Source organism: Chaetodon trifascialis, chromosome 11 (genome assembly GCF_039877785.1).
Source record: "Chaetodon trifascialis isolate fChaTrf1 chromosome 11, fChaTrf1.hap1, whole genome shotgun sequence".
In the NCBI taxonomy this organism is placed as follows: Eukaryota; Metazoa; Chordata; class Actinopteri; order Chaetodontiformes; family Chaetodontidae; genus Chaetodon; species Chaetodon trifascialis.
This window is the reverse complement of record NC_092066.1, coordinates 1077317-1093316: the sequence shown is the minus strand read 5'-3', so window position 1 is coordinate 1093316 and position 16000 is coordinate 1077317. Positions and strand designations below refer to the sequence as shown.

The 16000-nt window shown below is 47.7% G+C and overlaps 1 protein-coding gene across 18 annotated transcripts in view; it reads left to right on the top strand.

Moving 5' to 3' along the window:
• Nucleotides 1–16000, top strand: part of LOC139338526 (discs large homolog 1-like protein) — an 87928-nt gene that overhangs the window by 14594 nt on the left and 57334 nt on the right. For 7 of the 18 annotated variants that reach the window (XM_070973642.1, XM_070973631.1, XM_070973629.1 and 4 more), the window contains exons 3-4: nucleotides 1178–1341; nucleotides 4246–4317. In XM_070973642.1, coding sequence (XP_070829743.1) covers nucleotides 1178–1341; nucleotides 4246–4317 — 236 coding nt within the window. Of the gene's footprint in view, nucleotides 1–1177; nucleotides 1342–4245; nucleotides 4318–7805; nucleotides 8138–16000 lie in introns of those variants that run through there. The other 11 variants (XM_070973630.1, XM_070973626.1, XM_070973632.1 and 8 more) reach the window with 3 other exon arrangements.

Here is a 16000-nt window from a genome sequence, read left to right as displayed (position 1 = left end):
CAATGACTGTTTGAGGTGGCCGTCACTGGTGTCGACATGGACAACAGTGTCATTACCGCGATGAAGGCTTGAGCATATGAAACATAACGTAGGTGGAGAGCTACGCATGTACTCATAGAACTGGAGTTACACCAGCTAACCACTGGTTTCCTCGCTGTCACGCAGACTCTAATAACACGAAGCCGTAGTAGCTAACAATACAAACAGCACACGCCAGGATCTCCAACACAAACCTCCTCATCTGCTCTGACCATCTGAGGAAGAGGAGGTCCAGAGGATTGACTTGATGGAAATGTCCCCACAGCAACTGGAAAGCTCTAACAGATGTAACGTTTATTACGTTTGTCCTTCAGCCTCTTTGAGGACTGATACTGACGTCAGACTACAGCCTTTAGCTTTGACATGTTTACGCTCCTTCACTGATTGATTTGCTGGTTAGCCTGTGGGGTTTGCCGTTAGCATGTTCTGCGGCTAACATGGCTCGTAGCATCTGTCGTAGCCACAGACTGGAGCAGCGTGAGGTGTTTGATATTAAGAGTCAGTGGAGAGAAACTGAATGATCGGCCTTGTTTGAAGCCATTTAAAGAAGCAGAGCAGCAGGATGTTCTTAGTTTTATTCTCATCCTTATTCTTCTTTATTCTATATCCTTCATGTGTATGTTTAAGAAGAATTTCCCACATTGGGATCATTAAAGTCTGTTTCTTCACGTAACTTTTCGTATTGTCTGTCTTAGCCTGAGCTAACGTTAGCGCCATGCTTCACGCTGCAGCTCGAGCTCGGCCGGTCTGTGGTCACAGGAAAGCCTCCTCTGCTGCGTCCTGTGCTACGCTGGCTGCTGTGCTTACGTAATACAGAAGGTCTTTGGTTCAATCCGTGGGCAAGATACCGAACCCCTAATTATTCTGTGTCGTTGGTGTGTGAGTGTGCTTTGAGTGGTCAGTCAGAGTGAAAATGCCACATGTAGTTGAGGACCCCTGGTCTGAAAGGTTGCACCGTCTGTTGTGTCTGTTAAGTCTGTTCCTAAATGTGTGTTTTGCTGTGTTTGTTAGAAAACAGGCCTGTTTGCAGAGCTGCCTGTCAGCGAACGCCACCTCGAATGTCACAGAAAACCCCATGAGTTGAAGAAATTGAATTGAATTCTCTTTGATTTCCGTTGTTTGTCCTCTGTCGCTGCAGATATCCAGGAATTTTACGAAGTGACCTTATTGGACAGTCAGAGGTGGGTGGAGTCTTCCAAGGCGGCGGACCCCATGGCGCCCGTCAACCTGTGGGACTTCTCCAGCCTTCAAAGCACAACGGTGACCTCGGACACTCTGCCCAGCCTTAGCACCAGCATCGAGGTAAGAACCAATCACAGCTCAGACACCAGCTTACTGACGGCTCAGTGACGAGCAGCACAGGGAGTACGCCGTCACCAAACCTCCGGACTGAAAAGAAGTTTGTTGGTAGCAGAGGCAGAACAGCCTTCAGTAAAAATAGAGAATTTTAAAATAGATCACAGCTTTCCAAACGCTGCGGGACGATGACTGAAGGCGCTTTTATCATCAGCCGTCAACACCACGTCACGTCCCAGTCACCATACCGACGTGTGCTCCTCCTCAGAGGTGGAGACGAGCCTCCGTCTCTGCTCTCCGTGCTTTAATGAGCGTCTGTCCCATCAAACCTGCTGCGTCATCCCTCTGTGTGTGTTTCTGTGGCTTTCTGGCTCGTCCTGTTCGCTGTGGTTTAATCCTGCTTTTTCCACTCAGGTGTGTTTTTATGTTTCTCTGGCATCAGGACGATGAGTTGAACTGGGCTTAAACGCGCTCAGACTGGGTCAAATGTCAGACAGGCCGAAGGTGGAATCAGCCTCAGCGTCTGATCCTCCTCCCTGTCATTGGCCAGTCAACAGCTGTTAGCTAACAAACCTTTCTGTATTCACTGTGTCCTGTTGCTTACTGCATGTGTACTCTAAGACACACCTCCTCTGTCAGAGCAGGCAGGTAACACCACCCTGTGCTGACGGTGCACGTCCAACCCTCAGTCATTGTTTGGCTGGTTTTTATTCTTCTACATGATGAACAGAATATTTTTGGACTTCGGGCTGTCGGCTGGCCAAAACAAGACATCTGATGACGTTACGCTAGAGTTTCTCAGTATTTTCTGACTTTTTAGTCCAAACTATGAATCAGTTAATTAAGGATATGATTGGAAATTATTCAGCGATGTCGAGGCTGTTTTCAGGATCTGAAGTCACGCCTGACTGCTGCTGATTTGATCAGCTGTAATTAACATGAACTCATCAAACCACACAGTGAAGCTGCTTTTCTGCTGAGTCAGCAGCTGCACTTTTTGGTCTCCTCGTTAATGACCCATCTATCCGGACACGTCCATGCAGGGCTGTCCACATACTTTTGTCCACGAGTTCTTTGACTGTAATCATGAAGTCAAATGAAGTCAAAGCACGATTACACAAGAGGAACAAACTGAGTGAAAGTGGTTTAGTGAAGGAAAGATGATGAAATCAAACAAAGCTGCAGGAGACCGACTCTCAGCCGTTTCTCTGCAATCCCATGTTTTCAGAACCGTTTATGGGATTGACCAGAAATTGGGAATAATCCAAAAAATGGTTTTCTTTCCTGGTATGAAATAGACTTTAAGGCAGCAGACAGCTGGAGTCTGGAACATGAGCCGATGTGTGCTGTGTCGTTATCAGACGAGAGGATCAGACAGACTCACTGCAGGGACGCTTTCAGACGTTCAGCCTGAAGTTATACAGAGAGGACATGACGTCTGTTTAAAACGACAGACAGAAGAGGTCGTCAGGCCCGTGTGTCCCACTTCAGCTCATCAAGAGGAAGGTGGACTCACCAGAACCAGTTCATCTTCTACGGTTAAAAACATCAAATCTCCTGCTGGATTCAGTGAACTGAGGACGTTCTGCTGCACATCTGGTGGTCCAGGCACGAGGCTGTGACGTGGACACGTCCCCGATCCACTGTGTCATCAGTACGTCACATGACCGGACGCGGCCAGAGGTTGTGTTTGTAGTGTTTTGAACACCGGCAGCACTGCGTGTTCCTGCAGCGTGTGGGACTCTAAACGCACCACATAAAGACCTCACAGTGATGCACTTCTTCACTGTGTGCGTGTGTGTGCGTGTGTGTGCGTGTGTGTGCGTGTCCAGGTAAAACATGAACTCTGAAACTGTCTGATGTACACGCACAGCTCGTCTTCATCGGCGCTTGTTTGTAAGAAGATGCAGCATCAGACAGTTTTGGAGTTGACCTCTTAAAGGAGCGAGGCTAGCAGTTTCCCCCTGCTTCTAGCATGTGTGCTAAGCTAAGCTAAACATGCTGGACTGTTCCTTTAAAAGTTTCACACCATGTCAGAGTGCGTGATGGAGGAAAGCTCTTCATCAAAACCGACCGTCTGAGCCTTTGTGTTATTTGATTCCATCTGATCCCGTCACTCTCTTTGTGCTTCTCTGCTCAACGAAGAGGAGGAGGAGGAGGAGGAGGATTATCCTTTAGAGGGTAAAAGGCTGTTTTTCATCAAGAACCTGAGGTGGCTGCAGTGGAGACAGTCGTCTGTGCTCAGTACTCAGGTGTGGGTCACGTGGGGTCAAAGGTGAACTGTTTTACCTGTTGAAGTGCCAGATGAGTGGGGTCACAGAAAGCTCTTGGCTCGCCCAGCCAGTCGTTCATGTTCCCCTCAGGATGAACCGCGATGCACTGCGCTTTGTTTTCAGTGTTTTGAGCTTTATTGCACAGTGGCAGTGAAAAGGCGGACAGGAAGTGAGTTAGAGACGCGAATGATGTGCAGCAGAGATCTCTGGCTGGAGGCGACCCAGCGACCATTGCGACCGCGAGGCCTCGTGACCTCATGGCGTCCGCTGTACCCGTTCAGCCACCAAGGATCTCCAGAAGCTCTTTGTTAAACTGGAGACTCAGTCATTCATTAGCTGGTCCAACAGACCCGACAGGATGTCACGTTTAGGTCAGAGACGTCGGAGGACTGCGTGAGACGCCGTCCCGCAGAGTCTCGTCACCTTCAGTAAAGGTTGGAGGTGTTTTTTTTGGAAGCTGTCACGTGCTGTTTAACTTTTACCGTCGCTGTGCAAACTCCACCCGTCTGGCACTGAAACAGGCTCAAAACAAACCGCGCCTGTCTGTGCGGCCCCGTCTCAGCCTGCTGTCTTGTTTGCATTGAACTTGTCTTTCTTTCCTCTTTCTCTGACTGTAAACGCTCGTGGTCGCTCGTAGGACTCCCCCCTCCTAAACGAAATCCTCCACACGTTGGCGCAGGCCAAACGCTCGCCCGGCCATGATGGACAAGTAAGTACTGGACGCCTGTGTTGGTGGGAGGGGCTGTCGATGTTGTCCACCTCCGCCGCATGTCCCATCCAGTCCTGTGCTTTGGACCATTGGAGGGCGGGGCTCTGGGTCCAGGGTCAGGGGTCAGGTTTGCCCAGATGGCCTCCAGGTGTCGCTGTGATTCATTCGCGTTTGAGTCTGAATGTGACTGCAGTGAAACCAGAGAAGAAGTCCTGGAGCAGCTGGTCGAGCAGGACAGAGACGATTAAGTCAAAGTGCTGACAGACGCGTCCAAAATCCTTATTTTGTTCAACAATGACGGCTTTTTCAAAAAGACTGAACATCAGAAAATGTCTTTGCTGAAGCTTTGGTTTGTTTTTCTGAGTGCAGGTAAATGAAATGAAGACAAAGTGGACACTTTGTCCACCAGTGTCTCTGTCACAGCAGTCTGATGAGTGGTGATTAAACAAAGCAGCTGTCCTCTGTTCTGTTAATGAACGCCAACAGTCTGACGGACAGACGTACGTCACGTCACCTGAAGGTCTCTGAACAAAAAACATGAAGACCTGGACATCAAATATTCCCCAAAGACTAAACGTGATGTTGACGCTGGAAATGTGTCGGCGCCTAAAATAAGTCCTTGACATTGAGGCCGTCTCATCAGATTTAGACAAAAGCAAATTTCAGTGCCCCGTGGACAAAACACACAAATCTAAATACACACAGCTGCTCGGTGGAAGATGAAGTGACTGTGACACTGCTTTGAGGTCTGGAAACAGTAGCTGGTGTCCAGAAGTCCACAGACTGTTCACGTCGTGGTCTCTGAGCGTCTGCCCTCCAGCCGCTTCGGGCTCCTCTGGTTTCACCTTCAGAAGCAGCCGAACTGAGGAGAAGCACAGCGACATGTCGAGGCGGTGTGTGCTGGGGTCAGGGGTCATGGCTCATTGTGCTTCATTTATTTTGGTTCATTTATCGGGTCTGAACAGTACACCTCCTGTCCTCAGAGCCGGCAGACAGGGACAGACAGAGGGACAGACGCTTCACACCACAAGCTGAACAGAAAGCATTAAATGTGAGTTGTAATCAGCCTATCAGTGACGCCCTGCTGCTGTCAGTCTGAGTCTGTCGATGCTGAAGCTCCTGCACAGCTGGACGGCACGTCGATCAGCTGACTGGAGGACACGTCAGACACTGTGGTCCTCAGCTGATGCATTTGACTGACGATGCCACAGCAGCTCCAAACATGACCTTAACCCGTCTCCTGACCCTGAGACCCTCACCGCTAGAGAACAAGGATCAGCTGAGAGGCAGAGCCCCCTCAGTTTGAGGGTCCCTCAGAGAGGCTGGAGCTGTACTGGTGTTCAGGACCTCGTGGTGGTGGTTCATGTGGATTTCAGTTCTGCTTTGTGTGCAGGTCTCAGTCACTCGTTGAGTTCAGGTAACTGTCTGTGTCTTCATGCTCATCCTTGAAACGCTTCATCACATCTGTCACACTTAGAGACGTTCAGCAGAAATGAGTCAATGTCCACGTCAGAGCTGTGCTCACCTGCTGTCCTCAGGAGAAGGTCTGAGGGACGTTTGAAGTATTTCTACCTGCTGCATGTAGTCCAGGTGCCTCGGTTTGACTGTGCAGCGAGCTGAATGACCTGACTCACCTGTGACACGTGTCTTTCCTCAATGATGTCTGAGAAGCCTGAACATCATCCACTTACAGCTCTGTCTGCAGCGGCTGTGAGATCTGCTGGATGTGTGGAGCGAGGCGTCTCAGAGACGAGCGGACGTCCAGCTCGAGTCGTAAACGCTCCGCAGAGTGTATCTGCAGCGAAGCACTTCATCGTTTCCATGTTCGCCATCGCACAAGCTCATTACCTACACCTGCAGTACAAGTACTCAGATCGTTTACTTCAGGGAAAGTATGAGTACCACACTGTAAAAGTACTCTAACAACAGGCAGTGCACTAGTATCAGTACTGCATGCAAGTATAATCAGGACAGTGTGCTGAAATATTCAGAGTAAAAGTACTCATTTCATTCCACAAAGTGTTTGTTGTTAATTATTAGAGTTGATGCAGAAGCAGGATTTTTTTATTTTTCTGTTCAATAAAAGAAGCTGCAGCACGTCAAACAGTCACGTCATCATGGTGATGTACACTGGATTCCCGTTGACGTTCTGGGATCAAACTGGTTTTTGGAGACAGGTGAAATGATGTCACCCTGTTTTTTTTTTTTTTTGTAGTTTTAGCTGGTAAATGGCAGGTTGCATCACTTCCTTTGGAGCACTAGATTTTTAATAAGGCATGACACGCTGTATGATGACACACGAGCCACATGACACGTTCATGGAACTGTAAAATATTCATACTTGTGATTCCCGCCCGCCCACGCTGCCTCGACTCCTGCTGCTGTGACACACACTCTTCCTCCTCCTCCTCGGCCATGTGGTGTTGAGTCACGCGTGTGATAACAGGCAGTCGGTGTGTTTTAAAGTTGGTGAATTTAGAGTAAAAACTGGAGCAGCGTCACTTCAGACATCAGTCGCTTTGACACGCAGCTCGTTTGTGTTTGTGATGAGTTTGAGGTCTGATGTAAAGTAGGACACCTGACCACTTCCTGGGAGAACACATGCATTGTTATGTGAAATCACATCTTGATGTCAGTCAACTGACAGAAAGTGAGTTGGTGGCTCTTTCTTTGAAACCTTTACAAGTTATAATTAAATACTAAAGTACAAAGTCAGCTTAAAGTGTAAAGAGCTCGCTCTCATGATCATCCTCATCAGTCAGGTGAACTCGTTTCCACACTTGTTTGTACCTTTGCCTTAATGTTCAACTCAATCATAAATTATGCATTTTGAAAGTATTAATAAGAGGATTAGAGGAGATTTACAGTCACCAAGTATATATGTATTTTAAACTGTAAGTGCCATCTTTAAGTCTGGATGTTCTTATGTTGCAGGTAAATTCACTGTTTTTAGACGTCAGAATAAAAGCTGTGTGACACCGTCACACCTTCTTCAGTGTTATTTCGTGTTTTCCATCCCTTTAATTGGTTTTCTTTGTGCTCGTTGATTTAACATGTTCTTTCAATAACATTTCAATCTAAAACAGATCCATGTGCTTGTATTCAATTACGCAATCATAAAGTACAGGTATTTTAATGGTGCCTTCACTGTTATTGGAATAAATCGTTTAGACAGAAGTCTTAGGACTAAACAGCACAAATGGCAAACTGGGACTGCAGACTGGGTGAATGGGAGGTTTAATACTGGAATCTAATCACTGAGGAGTCAAGATTATGATCTCATTTCCTCAGATCCGCTGTAGCGCTGCGTCAAACACACGATGACTCCTTTTGTTTTTTACTGACGTTACTTGAAGTTTTTTGGCGTCGCAGCAGTGAACGTCGGTCGGCTTCGGTTACAGGAGTACCTGTACTTTTACTTCCACCCGTTGTGGTCATTACTGCCCGAGATGAAAGCCGTAAGTTTCAAGGAGTTTACAGTTTCCCACAGCTCTTAAACGCAGCCTCAGACTGGAGGAGCGGGTTTCAGTGACTCCTGCTCCCGCTGAGCTCCGGATACCGGGATGAAGGAGGACCGTGGGAGGGATGAGCTGGCTCTCCGGTGAGCTCACACTCTCTCGCCGGTAGACCGCGGCTGTCGGTCGGTGTGTGTGAGTGGACGTAACGTTATTTATGAAGACGGAGACTTAATGAGACCGTGAGCCAACTGCCTGGCTGGAGCTCGCGCGGCAGGAGGGACAGCGCGCGATGAGATGCTGATGTTCCCGGGCTTGACTCCCGGCTCGGAACGATGGACTGCATCTGTATTGTCACGACTAAGGTAACGCCTGAAAAGCTTCACTGAACACCGGCACACAGACACTGAGGACGGAGAATCGACCTGATTACGGGTGGCTGGTGGATTCGGCGCGTGTCTGGTCCACCGAACAGCTCTCATTTCAGTGTAAAGCCACTTTGTGAAATGCTTTTCTCCTCAGTCCCTTCACACAGAAATAGCGTATCGAAACAACGGAGGCTGGTTTTGAATGGTGGCGACGTAATTGAAGAAAAGTTAAATGTGTACACAAATATAGTTTGTTTTGTGGATTATGTCAGTGCCGAACTGAACGGGACACTGTAGAAATGTAAAGCTCGCTGTCTCGTGTTGTTCCAGTGAGGCGTTTTTACGGACAAGTCAGGAATTGTTAATTTATTGTATTTGTTCACGGTAGTTTGGCGAAGCGGGAGAAAGGACAGTCATCTTATTTACTCCCACACTCTCTCTATTTTAACGTCACCAGAACTGAAACGTTAGAAACTGCTTAGATAAGGTGAAGTTTCTTGGCTTTGCCTGCTGTTATTTATTGTTTCCTGAGATCAATACAAAGGCACGAATTTACAGCTGACTGCTGACCATGGCTGACCGAGCTAATCATCAGCTGATTGTACTCTAACGGCGGTATGTGAGCTGTCCCCTGTGTGTTTTAATTATCATCATGTGTGTTTTAATTATCATCATGTGTGTTTTTGATTATCATCATGTGTGTTTTTGATTATCATCATGTGTGTTTTTGATTATCATCATGTGTGTTTTTTATTATCATCATGTGTGTTTTAATTATCATCATGTGTGTTTTTGATCATCATCATGTGTGTTTTTGATTATCATCATGTGTGTTTTAATTATCATCATGTGTGTTTTTAATTGAACATGATGTGAGGGATGCTGAACGTTGTAAGCTCAGCATCCACATCGTTGGCATTCAGTCAGTCTTTGTAAAAGGCACTTCAGTTAATCATTGAGGTGAAGCTGACGATGGCCTGTGTGTCATCAGTTTTACTGAAGAAGGAAATGTATGTGTGTCTTTGGACAGGTGAACTTTTCCTTCTGTGTTATTCTGACTTTTTATGTTTTTGGGATGCTTTTTCTTTTTAATGGGAATAGACTGTAGCGCTGTGCCCGAGACAAATGTCCCCTCAGGGACAGTAAAGTTGACTGTGCTGTGCTGGACTCAGAGGCTGCAGTGGTTTCATGCTGTGCACCTGCTTCTCAAGCACTCCTGGAAAACCGGGAGAATTCTAGACTAGTTTCTCAGATCTAGAAAGTAAGCAGTGTCAGAAATCCTCTAAGACGTTCAGGTCAAACTGTCTTTAATGGTTGACGGTGTTGACAGTGGACAGCTGTGTCGAACACCTGGTCTGTCCATGCGTCCTGGAAAACAAAGACACCACAGAAATCTGATCGTCTTAGTGGAGATGAACCAGGAATAGTTGACTGAGATAAGTTGTTTGACGAGGAGGACGGCCGCCATGCGGCGTCCTGGTTTTCACAGTTACAGTGTCTGAATGAATCCATCAATTTGCATATCACCAAAGTCTGTCAGGACACTGCAGATCATTTTAACCAATCACAGTCCAAGTCCCTCATGTTTTGGCTCACGTCCAGTCTGAGCATCTTTGGCTCTTGTGCGTCTGTTTGGCGGGTTAAGAAGCTGTGTTGATGCGAGGCGGCCGATGGTCGACCTTTAACAACATCGGCGTGTTGAGCTCAGATGACAGCTGACTGGACTGCATGTTACTGGTTTGTGACCAGTAGTGTTGTCCTGAGGCGAGGCTCATTGTAAGCAGCCGACTCCTTCTTCTCGACCAATCACAGCCTCACAGTGCTCGGCTCGCATGTCATGTGACCAGGCTTTCGGGTGAGGTGGAGAAGCAGCACAGGGACCCGCAGAGTGTCTGATGCTGAGCGGAGGAGGTGGTGCTGTGGGTGTAGTTGTTGTTGGATGCTGCTGTGGAGCTCCTGATGTGGAGGCGGCCTGAGTCCTGGACCTCCTGCTGGTCTGGGATCAGATTCCTCCAGGCCTTCATCTCTTCTCTGAAATCTCATCTCTGCGTGCCGTGTCCTCGTCGCGCTCGCCTCTGATCTGCTCTCAGCTCCAAAATCCCCATCTGCCACTTCCTCCAGAAAGAACCAGCCTGTAAACAAACAATATTCAGCTGTTGTCTGGTCTTTGACCTCTGACCTCTGACCCTCAGCCTCGCTTCTCTCGTGTTGTCGGGCTTTTGAGGCTGAAGCTGCGGCTTTGTGTGCTGGTACAGGAGTAGCAGTCGGGTTGTTTCTGGTGAAACTTGGCTGCGCTCATGTGTCCAGGTGCGGTCGTCTGTTGTCTGGTAAATGACCAAAGATGGTAAAGGAGAGACGTGTCACTTTGTCGTTCTGATACTCAGAAAGTTAGAGTTCAAAGAAATGACAGAGAAGCAGAACCTGAACCGTCTTCAGATGGAGAACAAGCAGCACGTTGGGTTTGCGTAGCTTGTCTAACTGAGGAGTAAATACCTGTGAGCAGCTGAAAGCTTGTACTTAATATGTGCTGAATCTGTCGGTCGTATTTGCAGCTCATCAGTGAAACGCTGTTCATGTTCAACAGTCCAGAGCTCAGATTCACTTCACTGAGACAGAAATCAAAAGCAGCAGATGTAGTCAGTCAGTATTTCCTGTTTTCCTTCAGTGATGTTGGTATTGGTAACGGCTGAACGCACAGACGGTGACGCCTCAGGGGATTTGAACCAGCAGCCTTCCTTTGTCTTTTTCCCCAAGCACGGAGCTACGCCACCCCCCCACTCAGTCCCCCCAGACAAGGTGTTAGAGCCTCAGGTGGGTGCAGGCTGTGCGTGTGTGCGTGTGTGCGCGTAGGGCAGCGCAGGCCTCAGTGTTGGGACTATTTTCAGCCTCTTATTAAAGGAGTGCTGCGGCTCTGTGGCTCAGCAGGACCAAACACAGTGAGCTCGGTCTAAATACAGACGCTGAGCTGCTGCTGGTCACGGTCCTGCAGACACACCAGCGGCTCAGGACGCCTCCAGTCTGAGGACATACGTCCAGAGACGTGTGTTAGATGATGGTTGTGACTCCACGTATGCAGATGGCGACAGGGATGGAGAACTGCCACATGCAGCTTTTTGGGTTTTTAATTGTGGCGGTCTGAGACGTGTCAGCGCTGTCCTCAGGTTACGACTGCGTGCTGGTGTAAACAGGCTCTGATCCATCAAGTCAGACATGCGTGCTTATCATACAGGAAACCTGATTTTATTAAAAAAAGTGTGTTTTCATACCAAAATACTTCATCCGATGTAGACAGCAGTAACAGTACTGTGATATTTAGAGTGAGCTCATCCTCGTATGTTGTTTTTGTGACTGCAGGTGAACTGGCTGCCATGATGTCATTTTGGAAATGACAGAATTACAATAAAGACTAAAGTTAAGCTATTTTTAATTACATTTACAGATTAAGATCGAAGGTATCTTATTATCAGCACCGTCCTGAGAGCTTTAAATCAGCATCAGTCAAATTGAACTCACCTCCATCAGTACAGCATTGTAAAAGGTCAGAGGTCACCTGTGAAGTGCTCCTCCCTGTTGCTTTTGGCCTTTCCTTCATCGCAGTGGACATGTCTGTCCTTTGGACAGTCAGAGCCTGTTTGGTGGCAGCAGAGACGCTGCTCACAGGCCGGATGCTGTAAATATCTCTGAGTGAGACCACGTGAGGAAATGAGGCGGCGTCTGAGGCGATCAACCAAAATGGCAGCACTGTGGTCTGAACGTAGAACTTAGCGATCTAATTTTGGCCTTTTTGGTTGAGTTTGGCAGAAGCAGTGCAGACAATGCAGCACAGCGTCGCTCCGTGTTTCCATGACCTGAATTTTTCAGTCGTGACTCACATTAACGGGAAACTACACCCTCAGTTTCTGCTCCAAGCCTCCCTCCAGGAGTATTTTAAAAATCCGGCGGAGGAGCACGGGAGGCCCGGCGATGACTGTTAGAGGGAGCTCAGCGTGGAGCTGACGTCGTCACAACGTCGCCATCAGAGCGCCTTTACTGCCTCTGAACAGGAAGACGTCTCATTCATGTCCGCTGTCCACGCCAGGGCTCATCAGGATCACTAATGCTAAGCTGGAGCTACAGTTAGCCTGTGATTAGCTTCTAGCTTTGGTGCTGCTGCCGCCTCCTCAGCCGAGGAGTGAGTGACGGCGTCGATGAGTCCGTCCAAGAGTCTTACCGATGACACAGTAGCTGAGCTTTGAGCAGAAATATCAGATTTTACACACTGTGAGTTTCGTAACAGTTTGTGGTTCAGCAGATAAAGCTGCACTTTATCAGCTGAACATGACGCTCATCCAGTCTGCACTGGTTACTGGAACACTGGGAAGACTGGGGAGGTTTCAGGAATATGGTGAGGCAGAAAAGAAGGGACTGGAAACACTGACCACAAGAAGACACACCCATAAGACACATGCACACACACACACACACACACACACACACACACACACACACACACACACACACACACACACACACACACACACACACACACACAGGCTGCAGCAGCTGGAGGTTAAAGGGAGGATCAGGAGTCTCAGAAAGTGACCGTAAACAAAGCTGCAGGGGCTGATGGGAATGCTGATCAGCTGTTTACCTGCTGCTTGGTCTCAGCTCTAATGAGCTCCTGCTGTCGACCCACAGCAGACTCCCGTTACTCCCGTTACTGCCGTCAGCTGACGGACGAGCTCCTCGCTGGTCACTGCTCCTGTGGGAGAATGTCACTTCATTATTTATGTTAATTACAGGCTTCTGTAGCTGACGCCCGCCCTGAAAACGTGTTTAAAAGGAGGAAATGGTTGACGAGGAGTCACCGCCGCCCTCTGGGACGGGCCTCTCTGAGTTTCTGGAGTTATTTATTCAACATTATTTTATAGATTTATACAATTTTGTTGGTGCGTTTCTGTTTTAGTGACATTATTTGATTGTTTTTCTTCCATTCCCTTTTTTTATTATGTTTTTACTTAAGTGTGTTATTTCATGTCATTAATTTAAATTTTTTACATTAGATTAGATTCAGCTTGTTTGACACTGAACAATAAAAGCAATGCAGTGATTCATGCAGTATTTAAATGACACAGATGACATGAAGTGTGTGATCCAGCAGCAGGGTGAACATCAGTACACTCATAGAGCTAAAGACACGCTGTGAGTCGTGACCGTCCTCAGTCTGCGCTGTTGGATCAGCTCCTCACAAACACCAGAAACCTCTGACCCAGAATCCTCCTCTGCTCAGCTCAGCTCTGCAGCAGGAAGTCCACAAACCTCATCTTGACTCTCAGCTGTCACACCTGTCACCTGCTGATCAGGTGTGACTCCATAACAGCTCCAACGTGTTTACAGCAGGAGGAAGGAAAAGAAGTCGCCTGCACGTGTGCAGATCACGGTAGATTCAACGCTAACGTTGTCTGACATGTCAGCATTCAGCCAACATCTGAACTGTGAACCTTAAAATGATGTAATACTGCATCAGAAAGGTGTGTGCGTGCATGCGTGGTCACCAGCTGCCCCCCGCTCAAAATTCAATAAGCAAACATCATGTGATGACCTCTCCAGACTTTTCTAAACCCAGAGCTCCTGGTTCCTGTGGACCCTCTGTCTCCTGTGGACCCTCTGTCTCCTGTGGACCCTCTGTCTCCTGATCTGAGGTCTACTCCAGCTCTGAGGATCTGTGCATGTGTTGTTGTTCTCTGCTCGTCTTCAGCCCTTCACTATTCACCTTAGAAATCTGAAGTTGTACTCAAGTATTGACGGTACCTAATTAACTGGTTAGCTAACGCAAGCTAACTGATGTGCTGAGCTTAATTTTACCTCCACTGTTACCACTTACCATGTCCTCCCGTTCGCTGATGTTACCTCGACCGGTAACCGGCAGCATCAGTTAGAGTGGATAGCGAGCTAGCGCTAGCGAACTAATGTTAGCTAGCGGTAGCTAATTTATCTAACGCTAACTAACTGATATACTGAACTTAATTTTACCACGACCGTTACCAGAAGCATAGCTAGTAAGTTAGCTATCGGTTACTGGTAGCGTTAGCTAGTTAGCTAACTATCCTGGTTGTTCTTTTGATTACTTGCTTGAGTTACTTCGTTGTCAGGCTGAAGTGCAGCTGACTCAGTTTGTCAGTAGTTTTTCCAGACCGCCTGCAGCTTCACAGCGACTTGCCGGTGACCGTATCCTCCTGTTCGTTCGTACCTCGACCGTTAACAGAGCTGCGTGTTTTACGGCTCTCGCCTCAAAACGACAAGTTGATACTGAATGTCCTGAAAGACAACACGACCCAAGAGCAAGAAGAGCATCCATGTGTATTAAACAAACACACACACTCAACACACACGAAAAGAGATGAACACACTCATGACCATCTCTCTCTCTCTCTCTCTCTCTCTCTCTCTCACACACTCACACACACACACACACACACACACACACACACACACACACACACACACACACAGTCGGCTGCCAGCAGACTGCGGGGGGGGGTGAGGAGAACAGAAGGAGAGGTTAGAGAGGAGGAGGAACAGAGAGGATGCTGGGTAGGCGTGGGCGGGGCGCTCAGTTGAATCACAGAGGACAGAAATTGGGATGCTTTTCATTATGTTGAATTGTGCCTCCTCGTCTCCTCTCTCCTTCGTCGACCTGGAAGTTGTTTCCCTCCGCCACGATGAGGGATCTTCCAATTGCTTAAATGCACCTGAAGGAGACGAGGAGAGAGGAGGCTTCTGAAGGAGATCAGAGCGAGGATACACCGGTGTAGCCTACGCAGAAGTCTTTTATTATTTAAGGGGCGTGTCATAACGCAATATCGCACACCTCAGTCTGTGCTTGATATATCTGGCACTTTAGGATATAACGGTGACTTTAACTACGAATAGTTGTGGCATCACACAGAGCAGCTGATTTTCTTTCTTTTATTTTTATTTTTTGAGTGATCGTCAAACAACACAAACCCATACATATATTAAATGATTTAAAAGAAAGTTTAAATGATTTGCATATTTAAAACAAATTACAAAGACGACTGTGTTTTTAGAAACTGTTCTTAAATAAAGGCTTCTATGTGCATTCAGCTGCAGACCCTTTGAATGACGTGCAAACGTCATCAGTAATTGTCGTCGCTTCGGACCGACGCTGTGGAACGAGGATTTTTCATTTCGGAGTTTTGTCTCCTCCGTCCTCACGTCTCTTCCTTGTATCCCTCTTTCATGTCCTCGCTGGGCGGAGCTAAGACGTGAGGAGAGGAAGCGAGTGGAGGAGACGAGGAGACCAATTTATGGAATGAAAAGCACCCTTGGATTGTTCAGTGTATGCTTTGGATGCTGTGACCTTTGACCTCCAGTGATGATGTCACTATCTTAAAGTTCAATTGGCAGCTTTCCAGTGGAAGAGCCCCCACTGTGGGTTAACAAACACACCTCAGCCTTGACGCAGTGGATGAATGTAGAAAATGAAACCTGCTGAACAGCAGAAATGAATAAACAGTCGTTCTCTCAGCGACGCGTTGTTTGTGCCCAGCGACAGACCAAAGATGGGCTGAGAAACTTTCGATGTTTCTCTTATTTTCCTCTAAACGACACTTGATGTCAGCTGTTCAGAGCTCAGGGCCGTCTTTAGAGTTGCACCTGTTCAGGCAGAGCACAGGACGTCCATGTTGATCGCAGCGATTCAGAATCATTTCTTAGTTTGATTGACGTGTGGTTTGTTCTGTGGCTGCTGGTATTCAAGCTGATCTGTTCAGTTCCCCCCTGTCTCTGGTCCACTCCCTCCTCTCCCTCCTCTTCATCCTCTCTCGCCTCACTCTCCACTCCCCACTCTCCCTGCTC